We start from the raw sequence: 23,110 nt of genomic DNA, 5'->3' as shown, positions 1-23,110 counted from the left end.
TTGAATGTGGCTCTTTCGTTTACTGGCTCCACATTAAAAACTTCTGTGAGATGAGTGTCTGTTCATTGTTCAGCCCTACAGGTGTTCTAGAGAGCGAGCGGTATGGAGCGTCGACTCTCGTCCAACAGGGTTCACTCAGGCGCACCTCCAGCGCTACCAGGCAGAGCAAGGAGGAGGGGAGCAGCTTAAAATGCAAAGCAAGCAGGGTGAGTCTGTTTACATTTTTACAGCGGAGGCTGGCGGGGTGGCAAATATGACACTATAACCCGAACTGGTTACTAAACACTACTGAAAAATCTGGGCCTGAGCTGTTTTGAAAATATGACTTGATGACTGCTTACTCAGGCTCAGATCCCCTTTCCCTGCTGCTCTCCCTTTGAGGTTCGATCTCTTCACTTTTATGGTCTTATCACTACAGCCTATGGCGGTTCACACAGAGACCAATGGGAAACTGGGCAGGCAGTACAACTCTAGATTGCCCCAGTAAACCCCTCTGCATTGTTTCCCCACTGATGCTAATAACAGTTATCAACCAGGTGCATGAGTAAGGGCATTAAGCAGCATAATGCAAGATGGGTGACTATAAATTATATTCTTTACAGGAATTAAATTACACTGAAAAGCCTTTTTGTGTCCAGGGAAAGTTGGCATTTTTAAGCCTGGAATTTATGTGATGATTAGCTCAATAACAAACCAATTATAACTTGCATAGGATGGGCCATTTAATCACCACGTCCAAATTACTCCCCTCTCCCAGCTGGAAATGACTGATTTTCTGCCTGGAGCTGTCATTTCATCTCCATGATAACTGGGGATGTAAATACTCAGAAGAGGCATGTGTGAGCTAATGAAATAATTAATTGCATTCATTTTAAAATTAGCTGTCTCTCTCTCTCTCTCTCTCTGTGTGTATTAAAGTATTTCTTACATTATATATAATGTAAGAAATACTTTAAAATAGTCTTAGAAATATTTAGAAATAGTCTTATACCCGTGGGTGTTGGGCCAGCAGTCTAAAGCAGTCCAGTGCAATGCCTCCACAGAGTCAAAGCTTTCTCTAGAGATGTCAAGGGAGCCCTGGTTGAGCCCTTTTGTAGGGGTAGTATCTTATGTTGCTTTCTAGCGCCCCTTGCTGGCCAGCATGATGAACTCCATTGACTGGCAATGTGCCTGCCATTCCAGATGGCTGGAAGGGGGTTCAGCCTGCAACAAGGGCTGGAATCTCAGCTGGTCCAAACTGAAATCTCTCCATTGACTTTAATGGTGCTGTACTGATTAACACCAGTGGAGGAACTGGCCCTGGGTCTTTACGGTTAAAGGGGAAACAATGGGGGACTTCAGGACAGACTCTGAAACCAACCACCCCCCCCCAACAACCTCTTCCTTAGGAACAACAGATAGAGAACACAGAGTCCCTGATGGAAGCTGGAGGGTGGTTGTTTGGAAGTATGGAGCAGAATGCAAACTATGCAAACATATTTCAAGCCTTAATGTGAGGCTATAATCAGAGAAGCCATTTTTTTAAAGTGTGGGTGGATTCTCCTCTGAAAAGTAACTGTAAAAATGCCACCCTGGAACTTCCCTGGTTGTTGTAGCTCAATGACTCGGGGTTAGATTCACCCAGATTACAAGCACAAAATAATAAATTCCTAACTGCCAGCCCTGCCAACTGAGGGTCTAATTCTGCTACCTTTACTCACGCCGAGTGGTCCCTCGTTATGTGGGTAGTTTGACTGGAAGTACCCTGAGTACAAGTGGCAGAATCGGGCCCCTCAGCAAGGGAGCTGACAATCAAGCTGTGCGCTGATATGACTGGCAGTGACGAATCTGCAGACAGAACTTAGTGAAAAATTCTATTGAGGACACCTGAGCCGGAATAGATCCTGGCTGGGCAAAGATAAGCGTACAAAAGCCACAGGAACCTGCTTTAGTCAGCTGAGCCAGTAAGACAGACTCAGGGAACCAGATCTGTGGTGTGAAGAAGAGTAAGATTTAGAGTCACTTTTGTGCTCATTATTACACTTTAAAAAAACAACAACAACTTTTTCTTACTCAATACAAATGCAGCTCTGCTGCCTTTACTCAAACAAACATTCCTGTCTCCTCTTAGAGCAGCCAGCCCGGCTACTGGTGAGCGAGCTGGGTTTGGTACCTCCTTGGGAGCCAGCAGATGCCAGTGCCACTCTGAGCACAGAACCAGTAGCAATGCTCTTGGTGCAAGAGGCAGAACTCACAGGGTTTGACTCTCCAGATCAGATCCTCAGCTGGTGTAAATCAGCGTCGCTCTGTTGACTCCAGGAGCGCTATGCTAACTTACAGCAGACAAGGATCTTGCCCTCGGGGGTATGTCTACACTGCAATTAAAAGCCCATGGCTGGCCCGTGCTAGGCAACTCGGGCAAGTGGGGTTCGGGCTAAGGGGCTGTTTAATTTCAGTGTAGACATTTGGGCTCAGGCTGGAGCCCAAGCTCTGGGACCCTCCCCGCTTGCAGTGTCCCATAGCCCGGGATCCAGTCTGCACCGCTATTAAATAGCCCCTTAGACTGAGCCCGAGTCTGTTGGCAGGGCCCAGCTGTGGGTTTTTAATACTCTCAGATTCCAGATTGAGTTTCCAGTGCTGGCAATTAGAGAAACAAACCTTTGATTTGTATACTGAGCAAATTTGGATCAGGAAGCTCTTGCGATATGGAACTCTGCGGAAATGACACCTTTACAGTCCTACTTCTGACTGTACGTGGATTTTAAAGGAGCTTCGGGTCAGTTCTTGGTTAAGCAGATCTGGTGCCCCCTTCCCTCCATGACACTATTGTGCATCCTGTCTCTTTCTCCCCATGACATTAGAACCATAGGACTGGAAGGGACCTCGAGAAGCCATCTACTCCAGTCCCCTGCACTCGTGGCAGGACTAAGTATTAGCTAGACCATCTCTGACAGGTGTTTTTTCTCTAACCTGCTCTTAAAAATCGCCATACAATGATGGAGATTATCCTTACGTTCCTCTGATTTCATTTGCAGCTTCCCCTGGGGAAAATTGGAAGGGGATTCAGTGGAAAAGACACTGATTGCCATGATGACTATGGATCTCTCAAAAACGAAGAGTGCTGTGAGGAGATGAAGCTAAGTAGGCCAGAGCAGTGCCGCTTGGAACGCTTTGGTAGTCTGGAAGTCACCAATGTGTAAGGAATTGGATTGTTCAGGCAAGACAGGACTCGCTGAAATCAACGGTGACATTGTGGCCAGTAAATGGGAAGGAAATCTCAAGAGGATGAATGAAACGCACACTTCTTGGGTTGTACATATTGTAGCCGTTGCTAGAGGCAACTCCGTTCAAACCTAACATGGTGGCATGTCTTTGTTTAAAGTGTCTGTATTGTGTTAATGCTGGGGGACCCAGATAAACCCAATGCTGATTCCCTATAGTAAAAGATTTCCAGCAAGCATTCCAGAAAATTTTCAGAGCCCAACCTGGGCCCCCTGTGAAATGATAGTGATGCCCAGCCAATGACTTGACTGATCCATTCCTCTCTCTGGGTGGGCCCCCCCAAAATACAAAACGCACTCATGGGATGACTGTGGGCCCCCAGGACTGCCAGTTTGAATGGGGCAGGAAAGACCAGCCCCAGTGAGATTGCTCCCAGTTGTCATCACCCAGCATCAGCCCATCACGTTTATCTACTGCTTTGACGTTGCACTGGGGAGGAAGGATAAAAAGAGAGAGGAAACATGAGGAGGAGGCGAAATTAGGTGAATGAAAATCAACCCGTACTTTGGAACAGAGTGGGGAGCCGGGAAGGATATGGCCCTTTGGGGCACCCTCCATGCTGCCACTGACCCTCATTATGCAAAGTGGTGAACACCTGCTGGGAGCGCTGCAGGAGATCAGTGGGAAGTGAGGCAGTGAAATGCCTCCCACTCAGGACCTTGAAGGATCGGCCCTTTCATTGTTCTCCAGTGCATAGATCCCATGGTGAGCCGTGCTTTAGAAATACCATGGATAGACAGTAATGTCAGGCAGGGGCTGTACTTCCTCATCTGAAGTCACTTCAGCATTGTGCAGCAAGAGTTCAAAAACCTGACTCACCTCTCAGCCTCTGGGGCACTCACAGCTTCCGAAATTGACAGATACCATCTGTAGGAGCAGCCCTACTCTTTCAGCCTGCAGTCCCATGTGATTTCACCAACATGGGCAAACTTTCAGTGCCTGGGTGGGATACCTGCTAGGAAGTGTCTGTTGCGACGAGAAGCAATGCCGGCGATTCCATAGGTGACATTCTTCCCTGTGAGTCAGTCCTGAGCCAGTGCCCCGGCACGGCGTTAAGGAGCATATGCTGTTGGAGGTGTCCTCGCTCCAGTTAAAAATGTGGAAAGATGAGCTCCTGCCCACAGAGTGTTGGTCCTGATATCTTGGCCAAATTCAAACCTTGGTACACACATTGTGCTGAGCTTCTTATAATAATTCCCTTCCCTCCCTATGAATGATTGTTTAGCGTGTCTGGCATAGAATGGGTGCTGTCTTCTTCTCCAGAGCTGGATGCACTTCAGCCGTGACGGAGCAAGCTCTTTGCTGCAGTCTGTAAAGCACTTTGGGGACTTTCTGGCTCAGTGGTTCTGTATTATTATCAGTATGGTCTTACTGTGGAACGATTATTGCTAAAAATTTCTGGGCCCAAAGGATGCTTTTGTTTATTTATTAGAAGTTATGGGAGCTCATCGGGGCTCTGGGTTCTAAGTAAATGTTTTCTTTTGGTGAAACATATTGTCGGGCAGGCAGCTGTTGGGTTTGTTTTAGGCAAAATGGCCTCGCTCCAGCTCTGCCAGTTTCCACCATCTGAGGATCTGGCCCAGTACAGTCAAGTGGCTCACTAAGGGGAAGTGGCTCAGAGTGGCTCACAGTGAGGAAAGATCAATTTTACACATTTAAGGCCACAGAGTAGCTGTCAGACAAGCCTTTTGGAAAATTGAAATGAAGAGATTCCCTGGGACTACAAGGTTCATTAGCATGAATGGCGAAAAATGAAAGGCAGGGGGGAAGATCAAGCAAGCGGAATATGAAACTCAAATCTCTGTCCGGAGGAGAACATCACTTACAACACGTATTTTCTGCTTCACTCTTTTTGTCTCTTTTTTCTTTTCCTCTCTGGTATTGAGTGAGACAAACAAGTATTTAGAAAAAGGAATTTTAAATATATGGCGCTAAACTCTGATCTCACTGACAGACAGGTAGTGCCTCACAGACAGTCTGGGGTGCCCGGCATCTCTGAAAATTAGGCAACTGAGCTGCCTGAATATGGATTTAGGAGCAATCAGCTAGCGTGCTAGAGGCTGCATCTGCTAGGGGCATACGTGCCTAACTCCCATTGAATCAATGAGAGTTAGTTAGGCGCTGTCAAGGTTCCTCCCCCACTCTGAACTCTAGGGTACAGATGTGGGGACCTGCATGAAAACCTCCTAAGCTTACTTTCACCAGCTTAGGTTAAAACTTCCCCAAGGTACAAATTAATTTTATCCCTTGTCCCTGGATCTCCACTGCCACCACCAAACTCTAACTGGGTTTACTGGGAAACGTAGTTTGGACACGTCTTTCCCCCCAAAATCCTCTCAACCCTTGCACCCCACTTCCTGGGGAAGGTTTGGTAAAAATCCTCACCAATTTGCATAGGTGACCACAGACCCAAACCCTTGGATCTGAGAACAATGTAAAAGCATTCAGTTTTCTTACAAGAAGACTTTTAATAGAAGTAAAGAAATCACCTCTGTAAAATCAGGATGGTAGATACCTTACAAGGTAATTAGATTCAAAACATAGAGAATCCCTTTAGGCAAAACCTTAAGTTACAAAAAGGACACACGGACAGGAATAGTCATTCTATTCAGCACAGTTCTTTTCTCAGCCATTTAAAGAAATCATAATCTAACACATACCTAGCTAGATTACTTACTAAAGTTCTAAGACTCCATTCCTGATCTATCCCTGGCAAAAGCAGCATACAGACAGACCCAGACCCTTTGTTTCTCTCCCTCCTCCCAGCTTTTGAAAGTATCTTGTCTCCTCATTGGTCATTTTGGTCAGGTGCCAGCGAGGTTACCTTTAGCTTCTTAACCCTTTACAGGTGAGAGGATTTTTCCTCTGGCCAGGAGGGATTTTAAAGGGGTTTACCCTTCCCTTTATATTTATGACAGGTGCCTACCTGCATCCTTACGCACCAAAACAGCTTTAAAAATCTGGACAATAGGCCCTAATTCAGCCTGGTATTTGAGCATGTGACTAACCTCAAGCATGTGAGCAATCCCATTGATTTCAGTGGGACCACTTGTGTGCTTAAAGTTAGGTACCTGCTTAAGTGCTTAGATCTTAAGTGACAGATAAATCTTGTGTGTGTTCTCTGCACAGGGGTGAATTTCACATTCAGGGCCCAATCCTGCAGCTGCTCCATGGGCATAATGGCTGCAGAAAGCATATCTGAGTTGATCCAAAGCTCCTGGAAGTCAATGGAAAGACCCACGTTCTCAGCTGGCTTTGCATCAGGCCCCCACACAATTTCTTAACTAAGGACCTGATCTAAAGCTTCTTAAAACCAATGTGAGTTTTTCCATTGACATTAATGGGTTTCGGATCAGGCCCTTACATTTTAGTCAGATACTAAGACTTTCTGAATTCTCTAGGGAAATCTGTTGTCCAAATGCCAACTTTGCATCAATGAGCTCCGCTGACAACCGAAAGCGACCATTCAGTGAACACTAAGATACCATTTACTGTTTCTCTAGGAAAGGAACCGTGACTTGTGTATCATGTGAAAGCTATTTCAGTATCATTGGTTTATTCAGGCATTAAATACCTTGTTTTAATAACCACTGGAACTGTGTTGAAACAGAGATGGGGCAAATGTTTGTAACCAATTTCCTCCACAAAAGTGTAACCTAAAAAACCACTTCACCTACTGGGTAACATACTATCCTCTATTCTGGTGCAGTGGCATCAAATGTCACTTTGAATGGCCGTTTTGTTTACCTGTTGAAAGCTCACCTAGGAGCCATTTCCTCTGTTAGCAGCAAGGTGTTTATCATCACATATTTGACTCCAGGAGCCCCAAAGAGAGATAAACCTGCCACAGGGCAAGGTCAGCAGTGCGACTGAGTCAAAGACTTAAAAATACATCACCCATGGGGACTATAGTATAAATATAGGAGGAAAGGGGCTGTTTAGATGTCATGCAAATGAATCAGGATCTATCAGGAAGTTGTTCTGTACCAGAGGGGAGGCAAGGGAAGGGGACATGGGAAAGGCTCCATAAGGACAACAGGTCAGATTCTGCCCTCTGATATGTGTATGCGAGTCCCATTGGTGTAAGGAAAGAGTTGAAGGGAGGAGAAAGCCGCTGCCAATGGGCAGCCTAGAGACAAGGAAGGAGAAGTAAATCTGTTTGGAAAGGCAGAGTTGAGAGAGGCGAGATAAAACAAACTGTCTGGGTATGGATAAATCAATCACATGTACATACAGGAATCATGCCACCTACCTCTGAAATGCAGACACCTCTGTGGTGAAAGGCAATGGATGTTTAACAGGCGAATATGACACCGCTGAGTAGAAGAGGAAATGCACAAGTATTGATATAACTATATGCAGGGAGAGAGCATGTAATCACCACATGGGAATTTGGCAAGGAAATTCCACTTAACGTTCTGGTAGACATTTCTGTTATTTCATGTCTGCTACAAGCTGCGACTCAGGGTTCTGTTTTTCATCAGTACGACCTACTTTTCTTTCACTGTTACAGAAGTGATACCAAGGTCAGTTCTTAACATTCCCTTCTACTCATTACAGAGCTGACTTGGCCTCAGCCCATGGCCTCTAAAACATCCAGCCTTGGAAGGTCTTTCACTTTACAGAATGGGACCATAGCGGGAAACTGAGGGCACAAGGAGCTTATTTATGTAGCTGAAACTCCACTCTTTGTTGCCCACCTTCAGAGTGCCTCATGGAAATTACTAGGCATTAATCACATACTTAGAAAGATACCCAGTTAAAAATTGAACTGGGCAGAATCTGAAGTATTAATTAAGCAGCATTTCCTGAATGTTTTCAGTCCTACATTTAATAGTCACATTTTTGATGGATTAAGTAACAATTTAAATACATAAGATCAAAAAACCAGTAACCTTAATGTCAACATATGAAGTGTATGTTGTGTCTTCCTCTAGTGGCTAATCCACACAGAACATATAACAGCCCACTATTGCTGCCAGCTACTGTAGTTACTCCTGTAGATCAAGTAGGCTTGATATGACAGCCTTCACAAATATTGCATAAGTGATTAGGAGAGGAACTGTGCAAGAACTGACGTCGCTATATGCAGGCAGGTAAATCAAGCTCTGGGTCTGAATACTGGGAGTTCTGAGTAGGGCTGTGGGAAGATGGAAGTTCCACATTGTGAAGAATTTTGAGATCTCTAAATTTAGCTTAATTCCAAACAGGAACAAAAACTGAAAATTCTGAATTTTTCTGCTATGGAAAATTCCAGGGGAAAATAGGTTTGGGTCAATCAGAAGATTTTATTTTGACCAATGGAAATGTTTCACTTCCATTTTGACTTTTATAGATTTTTTGACTATTATATAATAAAATGCAAAATTAAAAAAATAAAATCTAAACAAAGTCATTTCAAAACAAAAGTTTAAACCTTTCATTCCAAAAAATGTCAAACCCAGTAATTACAACATTGTCAGAACTATTTTTGACCCAATTTCCCAAAATGTTTCAATTTCGATGGAACTTGAAGAATATGGTTCCATCGAAGTTTCTCTGACCAGCTCTAGTTCTGAGTTCAGACCCTGGGGTTGACCAGGGGTGGCATTTGTTACTAAAGCTCATTGAAAAATAGTTGTAGAACAGGTGGAGAAAGGCTTGCCTAACCAGCCTGGACTTCCACAGTGCTGTGCATGGAGACTTTCCTACCCCCTCTCCAAGAAGACATCCGCACGACCAATGCTCAGGATAAAGGAATTTTGCTCACACCAAACATCCTTCAGTAATTTCCCCAGCCTGAGGGCTGCCATCTTGAAATCATAACATAACATAACAAAAGCACCCAGAGTGGAGAAACAAGGAGCGGGGTATAGTCCTACAATTCCTGCAGTCCTTAACTCATGACAGTGCTCCCATTGAAGCTGGACTTACAGAGGGTTATTTGAATGTACCCATGCAAGCAAATCCCTTAATTTGGATGGGCATGGTGGACCTTCACTAAATCAACAGAGGGAGCGTTGCCTGCTCTGCCTTTCTGCCAAAAATCTGGCCTGCCAATTCATGCATGCTAAGAGTAATTTAAGGCATTATCCCTGGGAACCAGCCCCTGAAATTGGAAGTGACCCAGATCCACCTGGTGCGTCAGAGGCCACCTGGTGCAGGGCTGATGGCTCATGGTTACATGCTGGGTTGGGCTGGGCTTGTCTCATTTGGGAAGAAGATTAAGAACTGGGAGTGGGATGAAGGCAAGAGCCCATAGCTCCATGTAGACTAATTTGTCTAGGTAACCCCGTGGAACACATAGTGATCTATTTTCACCTCTACTGGGGAGAGGAGAGGGGATGTAATTTGGGTTTCATATTCCCAGGAAACTTCTGTCTGACTTTTAAGGCCTTAGGTAACAAGTAAAACTGAGCTCCTAAGGACAAGCAGCAGGCACGTCTTGTCTGATGAGACTACAGATCTTCTTCACTCCCCAGCAAGAAAAGATGCAATGAAAACTCAGCCCCAGCAGATTCTGAATCCTTAGATATAATTTGTGAGCCCATCGAAATCAGTGGAATTTCAATGGAGTTAGGATTGGGGCCCTTAATATCTAACAGCTGTTTGATGCCACTTAATTAAATCCTTAATAACTGCAGAAGGATAGATAGCCTAAACTCTTTGGAAGAAAGTACTATCACTAGACACAGGGAAACGTGACAACAAGAGTTGCCATGCATTTTAGAAGATACAAACCTACCAAACTCTTAGCTGTACCAGGAGAATGCCACTCTGCCTGCATACGTAGAGACATCCTGATTGTATAGTGCCATGTGAGTTAAAATCCAGACCTCCATGCAGGAACGGCAGTCAGCTGTGAAAGCACCTGTAAATGTGAAAGCCCCAATTAATGGACACATGCCAGCCAAGGGGAGGTAAAACTGGACACAGTCATAATCACTGCAGAGCGTGCCAAGTCGGTCAGCGTGAAGTAGACGCTTGGTGCTCGGCTCTTGGACAGATCCAACTGGTACGTCTGTTCCGTTGGGTTGCTTGCCAAACTGGAAACAGTTTAGGGGCAATGCTTCTCATTTTGGCTTTGTATTATACTGCAGATGAGTCATAGATGATCGGCACCAGAGCTGTGCATGGAAATTTCCCACCCCGCCCCCCCCTTCCAATTAACTTTGGACAAGCCACAACACTGTGCTGTGCTACTATAGAAAAATTGCAGCTTTGACTTTGTCTTATGGCATCATACCACATAAGGAACGTGTTTATGCGACGGTGGGATCTGGTAGGTTTGTCCCTGCGTCTCTACATTTCCCAAGGACATACACCTTGCAAACCACAGGAACACACGACCATAAGGCAGTTGCATTAGCTTCACAAAGACTTAGTAGCAGTAAATTCCAAAGGAGTCATGTTGAACTAGCCACCAACTAGAGAGTGCCCATAGAGACAGATGAGTGCAGTGGAAGCATTAGGGGGGAAAAGCAAACTGCAATTGTTTGAAGGGGCTAAAGTGTTCAGACAAAGCTCTAAGTGAATGCAAAATTGCATTTGCAGCAAAATCAATGCAGGCGGTAAGTTTTGCTAGTTCAGTAAAAAGAAGATGATACTAACAAGAAAAGAAACAGAGAAAATATTGTCCCACATATTAGGGCTGTTGTTTCAGGGTGAGATGACCACTTTAAGGGAGTCAGGCAGAGCCCTACGGCCCCCACCTGTGACTGACTAGCTGCATCTCAAATGGTGAGATAGGACCAACAAGCAGCTTACTTGGGGGCTGGAGGGGAGCTGTATGGAGGGGATTGCTGGAGATTCTGGATCAGGGAAAGTACCAGAAAGGGGCTTGTTACACTAGGTAGGGACAGACCTGGCTAGTGACACCTGTTCTCTCAGTAGAAACAGCCTTCTGAGGCAGTAGGTCTTAGGCAGCAGGACCTGGTTTACCTAGCTGATTGCTTTTGGGCTGTATTTGAACAATAAATGCAACCCTAAGAAAAGGGAAGGCAATACTGATAGTGGTGGAAACTCCTTTGATGCAGCTGGCTGGTAAGTTGGCCTGTGGGCTTACACGAGTGTGGAGAAAGTAAGGCAGAGGCAGGGTCTGATGCTGAGTTTGGGGAGACCCTGTTACAGCTATCTAGTGCCTATTAAGATAACTTTACATATATTACCAAAATGGATTGGTCCATATGAAATCTCCAGACTAATAAGGAGTTAAGTTTAAATAAACTTTAATAGTAATAAAATGCAAGCTTTTTAAATGCATGACTATCAGTGTCATAGATAATGGTGGCAAGGGGACTAGATCCTCACCCTGTGTAGATTGTAATAGCTCCATCTGAACAGCTAGTGCATGCCTTTTATCCAATACAGCTAGAGTTGCTCATTGTGACCTCCCATTGTTATGTATTATTTTGTTATAGTGGGTACCATCCTGGTTCACTGGCCTGGGCAAAGGCCTGCGAATCAGGGGAGCTGTATTCTGTTCTTAACGCTTCCGTTGACTCACTGTGTGATGTGAGGCAAGTTATGTAACCTCTCTGTGCCTCAACTTTCACACCTGAAAAATGGGTATAACAATGTTTGTGTCCTTTTTTTTTAATACGTATGCAGTATTGTTGTAGATGTGTCAGTCCCAGAATATCAGAGAGATAAGATGGGTGAGGCAAGCTTGTCTCTCTCACCAAGTTGGTCCAGTAAAAGATATTACCTCATCTACCTTATCTCTCTCTCTCTCTTTTTTAAATGCTTTGAGATCTACAGATGAAAAATGCTGTATAAAAGCTAAATATTATTCCTTTAAAACTAGAGGTGAGTCTGATCTAGAATTCTGGATGGAGGGAGGTTGGATCAGGATTTGTTCTTCTGTTCACGCTTGGCTTGATACAACTCCAAACTTCCGGAATGTACTGATCTGTATTAGAGCTAGGCCTTGCACTTCAATTTTGCCTCTAAAATCATTCTGGCTTTCCCTGGTTTAGTTGCTCATGGGGATACTACACACTAAATGGTCTTGCTGGATGTCTGCTAGATAAATAAAATAATCCTACATTTCAGATGCAAAATAACATGAAATTTCGTGCCGAATTTTGCAAAATAAACTGGGGGGGGGGGAGGGAGCGGTTTGCTCACTATGAGATACCTTAAAAGGGTTTGATTTTCTGTAAGTGCTGAGAAGTTAACCTCTGAATATCAGGTTCCTTTAAGATGTCTTGAATTGGACACCCAAAAATTGAGGCACCTGAAATCACTATTCAGTTCTGAATTAACTTCAGTGTTTGCTGTAACTCTTCTCATCAGCACTGCAAGCTCTTCTGGGAGGTTGTATTCAGCATAATATATTCTGGTCTTTTAGATATGTTCTAGTCGCTGTAAATGGGGAACAACAGCAGAAATGAAGCAAACAGTGTCTGAATTTCTCAACCATTCAAATAATTTTCCACTGATTGATCAAAACTGCACATCTAGTGAAATGAGAGAGACTACATCTAAGCAATTTCATCTCTTCCTCTCAGTACAATTCCTCCCTTGTCTGATATAGTAACAATTGCTGCAGCCCTAGTGACCAGATATACATATTGCTCCCAATCTCTGCTGAAAACTCTTGGTCCATGAATTGGTGCAATCACATTGAATTCCTTAATAACAATCATAAATAATTGTTAGTAGGAGCCCCAGACTAGATGGGCTGGTGGTAGCATTTTCAGCACCGTGTTGCGGAGACATCCTCAAAACGGAATTAGATGACGTGATAGTCACTGATGAAGGCTGAGACACCATCTACCATCCAGGGGAACTGAACTATATTAGAAACAGTTTGCAAAACGTCCACTGTGTAGACAAGGTTCCAGAAGCCACTCAGAGCAAATCAGCAGCCCCATATCTTTCTCCCCCATGGTGGGCGTCAGACGTGATGGGGAGGACCAGGGGCAAGGACAGCTCCAGGAAAATCATGACTCCACTAGCACACAAACCTGCTTAGGGTTAAACACAACAATCCTGGGCTTTGACATGGGTCCATTTCCTGCCGCAGCAGCTGTTGAGCTACTCGGACCTGACTACTGCAGATTGTGGCTAAGGAGTTACTTCCTTCTTCCCTCATGCCCTTGAGTCAGACTGTCAGCTCATTTCCAGAATTTCACCCAGAGGGGTTTTTTTTACAGACTCTACACAGGAAAGAATTACTTCTTCCACTACTAACATACAGCCACCTCTGGGCTGGAACATAGCAGCAGTTTAACAGTGCATGACAACCCTATACATTAATTTAGGACAGGAGGTGAAAAGTACCGGATCCAGATGAAACCGCATAAGGGGAATTTAGAGAGGGAGAAAGTAACTTCAGAGGCAGTGTTGTCTAGTGTTTAGAGGAGGGGACTGGAGACCGGCTGCCTGGGTTCAATTCCTGTCTTCCCTATATATGGAATTCTGTGCCAGAGGATGCTGTGAAGACCAAGACTATAAAAGGGTTCAAAAAAGAACTAGATACATTCATGGAGGTTAGGCCCATCAATGGCTATTAGCCAGAATGGGCTGGGATGCAAAACCATGCTCTGAAGTGTCCCTAGCCTCTGTTTGCCAGAAGCTGGGAATGGGAGACGGGGAATGGATCACTTGATGATTACCTGTTCTGTTCATTCCCTCTGAAGCACCTGGCATTGGCCCAGAAGACCGGATACTGGGCTAGATGGACCACTGGTCTGACCCAGTATGGCTGTTCTTATATTCTGATGTACAAGCATGTTTGGGGAAAAGGCAGTATTTTTAAACACAGGTTTCAAAGTAGAGGTGCCATAAAAATCCTATTAGCTGCATCTATAGCCCTAGTTAGAGATAAGCCTATACATAAAAAGATTGTTTGATCGTCAAAGCCTTTGGTGGAGACGAGGAACAAAATCAGATTTTATGGTTGCCCTTTTCTGCTGTTTTATGAGGCTGCATCTGCTACATTATTCAAAGAAGCTGCCCAAAGGAAAACACCACATATCCAGAGGAAAAGAGGAAGGTGAGCAATTAACCCTCAAGCATCAGCCTGGCCATGCTCATGGGATCAGGATGACTTAGTTCATTTTTGCACCAAAGTTGCTTTCCAGCCATTGAGTAAATGGGATATTTATTTGCATTCTCCCCAGTGCCGTATTCACAGTACAGCACAACAGATGTAACTACTGACAACCAAAGCAAAAGCCTGTGAGTGGGGCTCTTGACCTACTAAAAGCTGATATGCCTGAAAACACCGTGGTAAACAGAGATTAAAACAAAAGTGCGAGTTTAAAACAAAAGTGCAGAGGAGAAGGCTGCTCTCCAACCCAGAGACTCCACGGCTCTGGTTTCTTTTTTTGTTCTTAGGGCCTGATCCAAAGGCCACTGCAGTCAACCTACGTCATTCCATTGACTTCAGATTGACCTTGGATCGGGCCCTTAGTGCACCACAGCAAATAGAAAACTGAAAGTCAAAACACTCAGTTATAGTGATCATCTGGCATTTTATATCTGATGTTTGTTAACGTATACCGTGTTTGGAGCAGGGACTGCGTCTGCTCTGGCTTTGTGCCCCACTTATCAAATGGGGCCCCGATCCTGGTAGGGGCCTCAGAGCACCATTACTACTAGTAGACACCAGTACCATTCAAAAAGATCACAAGGTGCTTTAGAAATTTCACTAGCTGATTGTGCAAAAGGGTGGGACAGATGATACCATTCCCACCATCCCTCAGAGGGCAGGGACAATGTGGATTATCTGCAATATGGCCTATTTTTTCAATGGAGAGAAGTGGATGTATTAAGTGCCCTCATACCTTCGGCCTGACTGCAGACACCTTCCTTGCACTTTAGGGACTTCAAGGGTCTAGGCCTCACTTCCTGTGTGTTCCACAAAGGAGTGAATGCCCCCTCTGTTCCACCTGGATGTTTCCATTGGAAAAACTCACAATGGAGTGACACCAGGCAGGGACAAATGTGGATAAAGATCTCTGTCCAAGGTCAATGATTTGATGCACTTTCAGTTTATGGACTGAAAAAGGAGATGAGCCAGGACCCAGTTTGGGGCAAGATTTGTGGCTGAGGACAAAGTAAGGGCCCTGAAAATGCCATAAGTTTGTCAGTTCTTCTCAGTGAGCCTGGAGGCAAGGCCTTTCAATAAGGAAAACATACTGAGGGGTTATGTCCTCATTGTCAGCCCTCTCCTCACAGGGTTTAATTTGTAGGAAAACAGGAATTGCCAGGCTGAATTAGACCCAAAGTCCACCTAGTCCAGGACCCTGGCTCTGACAGTGGCCAGCACCAGCTGCTTCAGAGGAAGTTGCATTGAGGAGCGGCGAGTTTCCCAACAGACCATTTCCTTCTTCCTCCCATTATATTATAGTCTTATCGGCTATAATAACCCCAGCATAGTCGCTTGGGATGGGGCAGACAGGGAACCAGAGATGGGGTCTAAAGATCAACAGGCAGGGGCTTCTAAGGGGCTGCGTTCTTCTCCCTGATCCTCCACAGCAGACCCATCCTTCCTGGCTGACTCATAGATTCATAGATATTTAGGTCAGAAGGGACCACTATGATCATCCAGTCTGACCTCCTGCGCAATGCAGGCCACAGAATTTCACCCACCACTCCTAAAAAAGACCTCACACCTATATCTGTGCTATTGAAGTCCTCAAATTGTAGTTTGAAGACCTCAAGGAGCAGAGAATCCTCCAGCAAGTGACCCGTGCCCCATGCTACAGAGGAAGGCGAAAAACCTCCAGGGCCTTCCAATCTGCCCTGGAGGAAAATTCCTTCCCGACCCCAAATATGGCAATCAGCTAAACCCTGAGCATATGGGCAAGATTCATCAGCCAGATACTACAGAAAATTCTTTCCCGGGTAACTTGGATCTTACCCCATCTAAAAACCCATCACAGGCCATTGGGCCTATTTACCATGAATATTTAATTACCAAAACCATGTTATCCCATCATACCATCTCCTCCATAAACTTATCGAGTTTAATCTTAAAGCAAGATAGATCTTTTGCCCCCACTACTTCCCTCGGAAGGCTATTCCAAAACTTCACTCCTCTGATGGTTAGAAACCTTCGTCTAATTTCTAATCTAAATTTCCTAGTGGCCAGTTTATATCCATTTGTTCTTGTGTCCACATTGGTACTGAGTTTAAATAATTCCTCTCCCTCTCTGGTATTTATCCCTCTGATATATTTATAGAGAGCAATCATATCTCCCCTCAACCTTCTTTTAGTTAGGCTAAACAAGCCAAGCTCCCTGAGTCTCCTTTCATAAGACAAGTTTTCCATTCCTCGGATCATCCTAGTAGCCCTTCTCTGTACCTGTTCCAGTTTGAATTCATCCTTCTTAAACATGGGAGACCAGAACTGCACACAGTATTCCAGGTGAGGTCTCACCAGTGCCTTATATAACGGTACTAAAACCTCCTTATCCCTACTGGAAATACCTCTCCTGATGCATCCCAAGACGACATTAGCTTTTTTCACAGCCATATCACATTGGCAGCTCATAGTCATCCTATGGTCAACCAATACTCCAAGGTCCTTTTCCTCCTCCGTTACTTCTAGTTGATGCGTCCCGAGCTTATAACTAAAATTCTTGTTATTAATCCCTAAATGCATGACCTTACACTTCTCACTATTAAATTTCATCCTATTCCTATTACTCCAGTTTACAAGGTCATCCAGATCCTCCTGTAGGGTATCCCTGTCCTTCTCTAAATTAGCAATACCTCCCAGCTTTGTATCATCTGCAAACTTTATTAGCACACTCCCACTTTTTGTGCCCAGGTCAGTAATAAAAAGATTAAATAAGATTGGTCCCAAAACTGATCCTTGAGGAACTCCACTGGTAACCTCCCTCCAACTTGATAGTTCACCTTTCAGTAGGACCCGTTGTAGTCTCCCCTTTAACCAATTCCCTATCCACCTTTCAATTTTCCTATTGATGCCCATCTTATCCAATTTAACTAATAATTCCCCATGTGGCACAGTATCAAACGCCTTACTAAAATCTAAGTAAATTAGATCCACTGCGTTTCCTTTATCTAAAAAATCTGTTACTCTCTCAAAGAAGGAGATCAGGTTGGTTTGGCACGATCTACCTTTTGTAAAACCATGTTGTATTTTGTCCCATTTACCATTGACTTCAATGTCCTTAACTACCTTCTCCTTCAAAATTTTTTCCAAGACCTTGCATACTACAGATGTCAAACTAACAGGCCTATAATTACTTGGATCACTTTTTTTCCCTTTCTTAAAAATAGGAACTATGTTAGCAATTCTCCAATCATACGGTACAACCCCTGAGTTTACAGATTCATTAAAAATTCTTGCTAATGGGCTTGCAATTTCTTGTGCCAATTCTTTTAATATTCTTGGATGAAGATTATCTGGGCCCCCCGATTTAGTCCCATTAAGCTGTTTGAGTTTCGCTTCTACCTCACATATGGTGATGTCTACCTCCATATCCTCATTCCCATTTATCATGCTACCATTATCCCTAAGATCCTCTTTAGTCTTATTAAAGACTGAGGCAAAGTATTTGTTTAGATATTGGGCCATGCCTAGATTATCCTTGACCTCCACTCCATCCTCAGTTTTTAGCGGTCCCACTTCTTCTTTCTTTGTTTTCTTCCTATTTATATGACTATAGAACCTTTTACTATTGGTTTTAATTCCCTTTGCAAGGTCCAACTCTACTTGACTTTTAGCCTGTCTCACTTTATCCCTACATATTCTGACCTCAATAAGGTAGCTTTCCTTACTGATCCCTCCCTTCTTCCACTCCCTATATGCTTTCTGCTTTTTCTTAATTACCTCTCTAAGATGCTTGCTCATCCAGCTTGGTCTACAACTCCTGCCTATGAATTTTTTCCCCTTTCTTGGGATGCAGGCTTCCGATAGCTTCTGCAGCTTTAATTTAAAATAATCCCAGGCCTCCTCTACCTTTAAACCCATAAATTCTTCAGTCCAATCCACTTCCCTAACTAATTTCCTTAATTTTTGAAAGTCAGCCCTTTTGAAATCAAAAACCCTAGTTGCAGATTTATTTTTGTTAATCCTTCCATTCAATTTGAACTGAATTAGCTCATGATCACTTGAGCCAAGATTATCCCCTACAACCATTTCCTCTATGAGGTCCTCATTACTCACCAAGACCAAATCTAAAATGGCATCCCCTCTAGTCGGTTCAGCAACTACTTGTTGAAGGAATCCATCAGCTATCGCATCTAGGAAAATCTGAGCCCTATTATTATTACTAGCACTCGTCCTCCAGTCTATATCTGGGAAGTTAAAGTCTCCCATGATCACACAGTTTCCATTAGTATTTACTTTATTAAAAACATTAAAAAGGGCTCTATCCATATCCAAATTAGATCCCGGCGGTCTATAGCACACCCCAAGCACTATCCCAGGGGAGGCTCTAATAGTTTCTGACCACTGTATTTGGGAGCTGTCAGGTGGAAATTCTGGTGCTGGATCACTCTTGCCATTCGTTATCTTTTTAGCAGTCACTCATCCAGGGAGATCCTGCCCCTCCCCCCGAAGATACTGCTCGCTCTGACATCACTCCTCAGTGCCCTAATGCTGCCAAGACCGCACCGCCCTCACCCTGGCCTCTCGGGAACTGTACGTTTATCTTTCTACATTATGCCCACTTATGCTTTTAGGGGGGATTTTCAAAGATGCCAAAGGGAGTTAGGCACCCAACTCAAATTGGAATTTGGGTTCCTTACTCTGTTAGAGTCTCTTGAAAATCCCAGAATGGACTGTAACCTCTGTTGAGCAGTGATCTAGTCTTTGGCACCGTCTATTCCTTACAACGTGTCCTTTGAGCCAATAGCTCGAAATAAATTGTTGCTAATGATTGTGAATTTATCACAAGTCCTGTGATATTTGAAGTTTTCTTAGACACCCAGCTCCTGGAGACAAGTGATTACATGGGAACCTCAGTTCTCATGCTCTTTAAATGCCCTGAGAGCCAACTCCCCAGCTCCCTTTGGCCCCCTGCCTAGGAGCCGCTGCCACAAGGGTGTGCCAATTGCTTTCAGGAGCTGCCGGAAGTAAGTGCCAACCCCCTGACTCCCTCCTGCACCCCTGCCCCAGCCTAGAGCCCACACCCCAAACCCCCTCCTGCACCCAAACTCCGTCCCAGAGTCTGCACCCCCTCCCGCACAAAACTTCTTCCCAGAGCTGGCGCCCTGTGCCCCCTCCCACATCCAAACTCCCTCCTAGAGTCTGCACCCCTCACCCCCTCCTGCATCCCAACCCCGTGCCCCAGCCTGGTGAAAGTGAGTGAGGGTGCGGGAGAGCGAGTGATGGAGGGAGGGGGATGGAGTGAGCAGGGGTGGGGTGGGGTAGGGGGTCTCGGGGCAGGGAAAGGGGCAGGGCAAGGGTCTTTGGGTTTGCGCAATTAGTCAGTTGGCAACCCCACGGGGTGGGCACGTGGAAGCCCTGGCCCTGCCGGAAGAGTGCGCCCAGCAGCGCAGCCGGTGGGCCCTGTCCACAGGGGTGCGGGGGGGGCCCACTGACTGTTCTGCCCTGGGGCCTGGCCCTGCAGGGCTGGGGAAGGGAGCGCCGGGGTCCCGGTGGAAGGAGAGGTGCTGTGGGAATGTCAAGTAACGCCCCTGTGCTGTAGGCGAAGGAGCAGCTGTGGGAAGAGCAGAACCCCGCTGCCACACCCGGAGCCCAGGCCTGTCTAGGGAGGCCGGAGGCCCCAGCAAGGGCCGGCTGGACCCCAGTGGGCCCCGGCCCGAGCCCACCCACTGGCTAGGGCGGTTCTCGGCTTGGAAAGGGCCCCCTCGGCATGCTGCGCAGAGAGGTGCTCGTCCCCGCACACGCCCCTCATTGCTGTGTCGTGCCAGGAGGCTCTAGGACCCGGGCGCGGCGCTACCGCGGGGAGGGCGCTGCTGGAGCCGCCCGGTTGCTGCCGGCTTCCTGCTGCCGCCTTGGCTCTCCCCTGCCATGGGGAGGAGGCGGCGCCCGCGGCGGCAGCAGGGCTTGGGGAGGGCCGCTGGGCATGGAGCGGCGCCCGAGGCGCGCAGGTGAGTGGGGCCCGGGCGCGGGCAGGACGCGCCCCCCGCGGAGCCCGGTAACTTCCCCCGCGGACTTCGCTCCCCGTGCCCGGGGGAGGGAGCTAAGTCCGTCCCAGCCGCCGGGAGCTGTTCACCCAGCCTGGCGCCTCCCGGGGGAAGCTGTGCGCTGACCTGGCGCCCCGGTTCCAGGTAGGCTCCGAGCGCTCCCCGGCGGAGGCGCCTCCCCTGCCCGGTGCGCTCGGGGCGCAGGTGGGCTGGCCGCGCTCCGGTGCGCCCTAGTCTCCCGTGGTCGGGCTGTGCCACGCCCTGCCCCCGGATTTCCATGCCCTGCCTCAGGAGAAACCCGGTGCTTCTCCTGCGCGGCTCCCTCTTGTCCGCGCTTCCCGGACGGGCTCGTTCCTCCGCCTTGGCCCGAAGTAAGTCGCTTTCGTTTTCCTGCTGTAACACTTGGCCATGGACCTGGCCCTGGCCCTAGCCCTAGGCTGGGAACAGGATCCCTGCCGCACCGGGCGGTCCCAGAGGGTTTCTGCGTTGCCTCAAAGGTGCTGGGTGGGATCCCGGAGTTCCTCCAAGTGGCTGGTCCGCAGGCCACTTGTAGACTTTTCTGGCGGCGCTGCCCTTAGGGAACTTGCCTCTGAAGCAGATTGTCTCGGATTTGTACAGTGAGCCTCCATAACAGGGCGGGCCGAACATCTCCTGGAACTGGAAATGGTTTGCACTGAGATCACCTTCTCTGGTTAGCCAGAACTTGCCCTCCAAGCACCCTATAATCCAGGAGTGGCCAAATGTACTGATCCTCCGAGCCCCATATGATAATCTTCAGAAGTTGGAGAGCTGGATGCAACCTCCAGTGCTCGGGGCTTCTGCCCTGCGGCAGGGTGGTGTGGCTGGGGAGGTGCCTGCTGGGGCTTGGGTCTTCAGCAAGAGCTTGGCTGAAGCCCTCAGCCTCAGTAGGCACCTCCCCTGGGGCTGAAGCCTGGAGACCCCTTTCCCCACTGGGCGAAGCCCCTAGCCCCACCATCCTGCTGCAGGGCAGAAGCCATGAGTCCTCTGTCCCCACCCCCACCCCCCATCTGGTAGGTGGAGAATGGGGGGACACCTGAGACACCCTTCAACTGTAAAAGAGCCCCGCGTGGCTCGCAAGCTGCAGTTTGGCCACCCCTGCTCTAATCGGGGTTGCAGTTTGCATGCTGGAAACGGGACTTGAATGCCATTTCCTTATCAATGGGAGTTCTCGCTATCAATGGGTTTCACCGTCGGTATCCTTTTCAGGTACCTCTGCCCTATGAGAACAGGCAGCCTTCTGTCTGAGGGATTCAGCAGGGACTCTGGAGTCAGTTGCGGGCTCTGCCACTGACTCCCTGTGTGACCTCAGGCAAATTGCTTCATCTCTCTGTGCTGCCTCTGTTCCCCACCTGTAAATGGAGATAAGATATTTTTTTCTCCCACCCTTTATCTTGTCTGTAAGCTCTTTGGGGGGCAAGGACTGTTTGTTACAGTATGTAACACGGTGGGGCCACTATCCTGTTTTGTGTTTCTAGGTGTTACTGCAACGTAAACAATAATACCGAAGGGCCAGGGCAGTAATTGCTATAGTATCTGGGTGTCAAGAGGGTATGAGAGGATTATTTCACTGCTGGTATGATAGAGAACTACAAAGATGACTTTGGCGTGTATATTATAACTGAGACAACTGTCCTGTCAATAAAGTTGCACCCCCCAGCTGTATGTAATTCATTATCCAATCATTGCTTGGGTAGCTTATAATTCCAGGCAGTTTTATTAGTACTCTTTGTGGGCATTTGATGAGCACAGTTGAATTAGGCTAGAGGGAAAACTTGCCAGGGTGAAATGATGCAGAATATTAGGGAATTCTGGATGCTCATTAACTTCTGAGGTGACCCTTGGGGGTACTTTCAGTATGCTGCCTTGCAAGTAACATGGGGGAAAGATTGGAGTGGTTCCTCAACTTGAACAAGTTGGCACTGCTATCTCATATGAGAAGATTGTATGCCTAAGAATAGATTTATACCTAATATTTCCCAAGCTGGTGTTTTCAGCATCTCTAGTGTGTTTTAATTCACCTGGTTATAGTGGAATGGTTAATCAAAGAAGAAAATTTGCCTTACCAGCTGGCCAGGTTTCTGAGCTGAGGACCGAACTTCCAGCAAAAATACTGAGGAGGGATTAAACTGTGTAATTGATTTATAGTGAACATATCCCACTTCTGTAGGTGGGCAGGGGTTTGGGGGAAAGTTGGAGTTTACGGAGATGGGGGCTAGTAGAAAAATTGCTAGGTAAAATGTCTTTTTTTTTTTTTTTTTTGGTATTAAAAGGGAAGAGAGAGACATTTGGGACCAGTTTGGAGCCAGGAGTCTGAAAGATTCCTAGCTACGCTACTTGGCTTTTCCCAGTCTGATCCAGACCCCACCCACTGGCACTGGTGTAGGCTTCTGTGAATCATGTTGATTGTCTCACTCATGAATAGTGGAAGTAAGGGCATGTCTGCACTGCCCTGTAGTTTGGGCTACTGGGGTGTGAATAGCAGTGTGCACCAAAGTCCTGTGCTAAAAGTTCCCTGTATGGATGCTGCAGGAACAAACCAAAAGGTCCTTAATTTGCATTAACCCTCTTCAAAGAGGGTCACATTAATGAGAAATAGGAACTTAAGTTCTCGCTGTGGTGTCCACGCAGGGGAGGTACAGCGTAGCTCTTTGGTGTGCACTGCTGTTCACACCCCAGTGGCCCAAACTGCAGGGCAGTATAGACATGGCCTGAGTCTTATGACCACGCTAGCAGATCTGCTCTTTACAGAGATTCTTTTCTCATGTGTAAC

General features: G+C 46.4%; 2 protein-coding genes and 1 long non-coding RNA gene across 11 annotated transcripts in view; 2 read left to right on the top strand and 1 right to left on the bottom strand.

The window, feature by feature from the left end:
- The window catches only part of KAZN (kazrin, periplakin interacting protein), a 713,277-nt gene extending 708,660 nt beyond the window's left edge, over positions 1–4,617 (top strand). For 3 of the 5 annotated variants that reach the window (XM_084651593.1, XM_084651594.1, XM_084651595.1), the window contains exons 15-16: positions 74–206; positions 3,015–3,439. In XM_084651593.1, the coding sequence (XP_084507719.1) occupies positions 74–206; positions 3,015–3,179 (298 nt within the window). In that variant the 3' untranslated portion in view covers positions 3,180–3,439. Of the gene's footprint in view, positions 1–73; positions 207–3,014 lie in introns of all 5 variants that reach the window. The other 2 variants (XM_084651592.1, XM_084651596.1) reach the window with 2 other exon arrangements.
- Positions 4,618–4,739: 122 nt separating this feature from the next.
- LOC311532783 overlaps positions 4,740–23,110 on the bottom strand; it is a 56,002-nt gene continuing 37,631 nt past the window's right edge. The window contains exons 4-5 of the long non-coding RNA XR_014714447.1: positions 9,986–10,111; positions 4,740–7,613 (exon numbers count right to left, since the gene is read on the bottom strand). This is a non-coding gene — a long non-coding RNA (uncharacterized lncRNA). The remainder of the gene's footprint in view (positions 7,614–9,985; positions 10,112–23,110) is intronic.
- Positions 19,933–23,110, top strand: part of TMEM51 (transmembrane protein 51) — a 35,306-nt gene continuing 32,128 nt past the window's right edge. For 3 of the 5 annotated variants that reach the window (XM_084651598.1, XM_084651603.1, XM_084651601.1), the window contains exon 1: positions 19,933–20,283. The gene's annotated coding sequence lies outside the window, so the exon portion shown is untranslated. The other 2 variants (XM_084651604.1, XM_084651602.1) reach the window with 2 other exon arrangements.

The sequence above is a fragment of the Lepidochelys olivacea genome (genome assembly GCF_965140295.1).
Source record: "Lepidochelys olivacea isolate rLepOli2 genome assembly, chromosome: 18".
Lineage (NCBI taxonomy): Eukaryota > Metazoa > Chordata > Testudines > Cheloniidae > Lepidochelys > Lepidochelys olivacea.
This window is presented reverse-complemented; position numbering and strand designations above follow the sequence as displayed.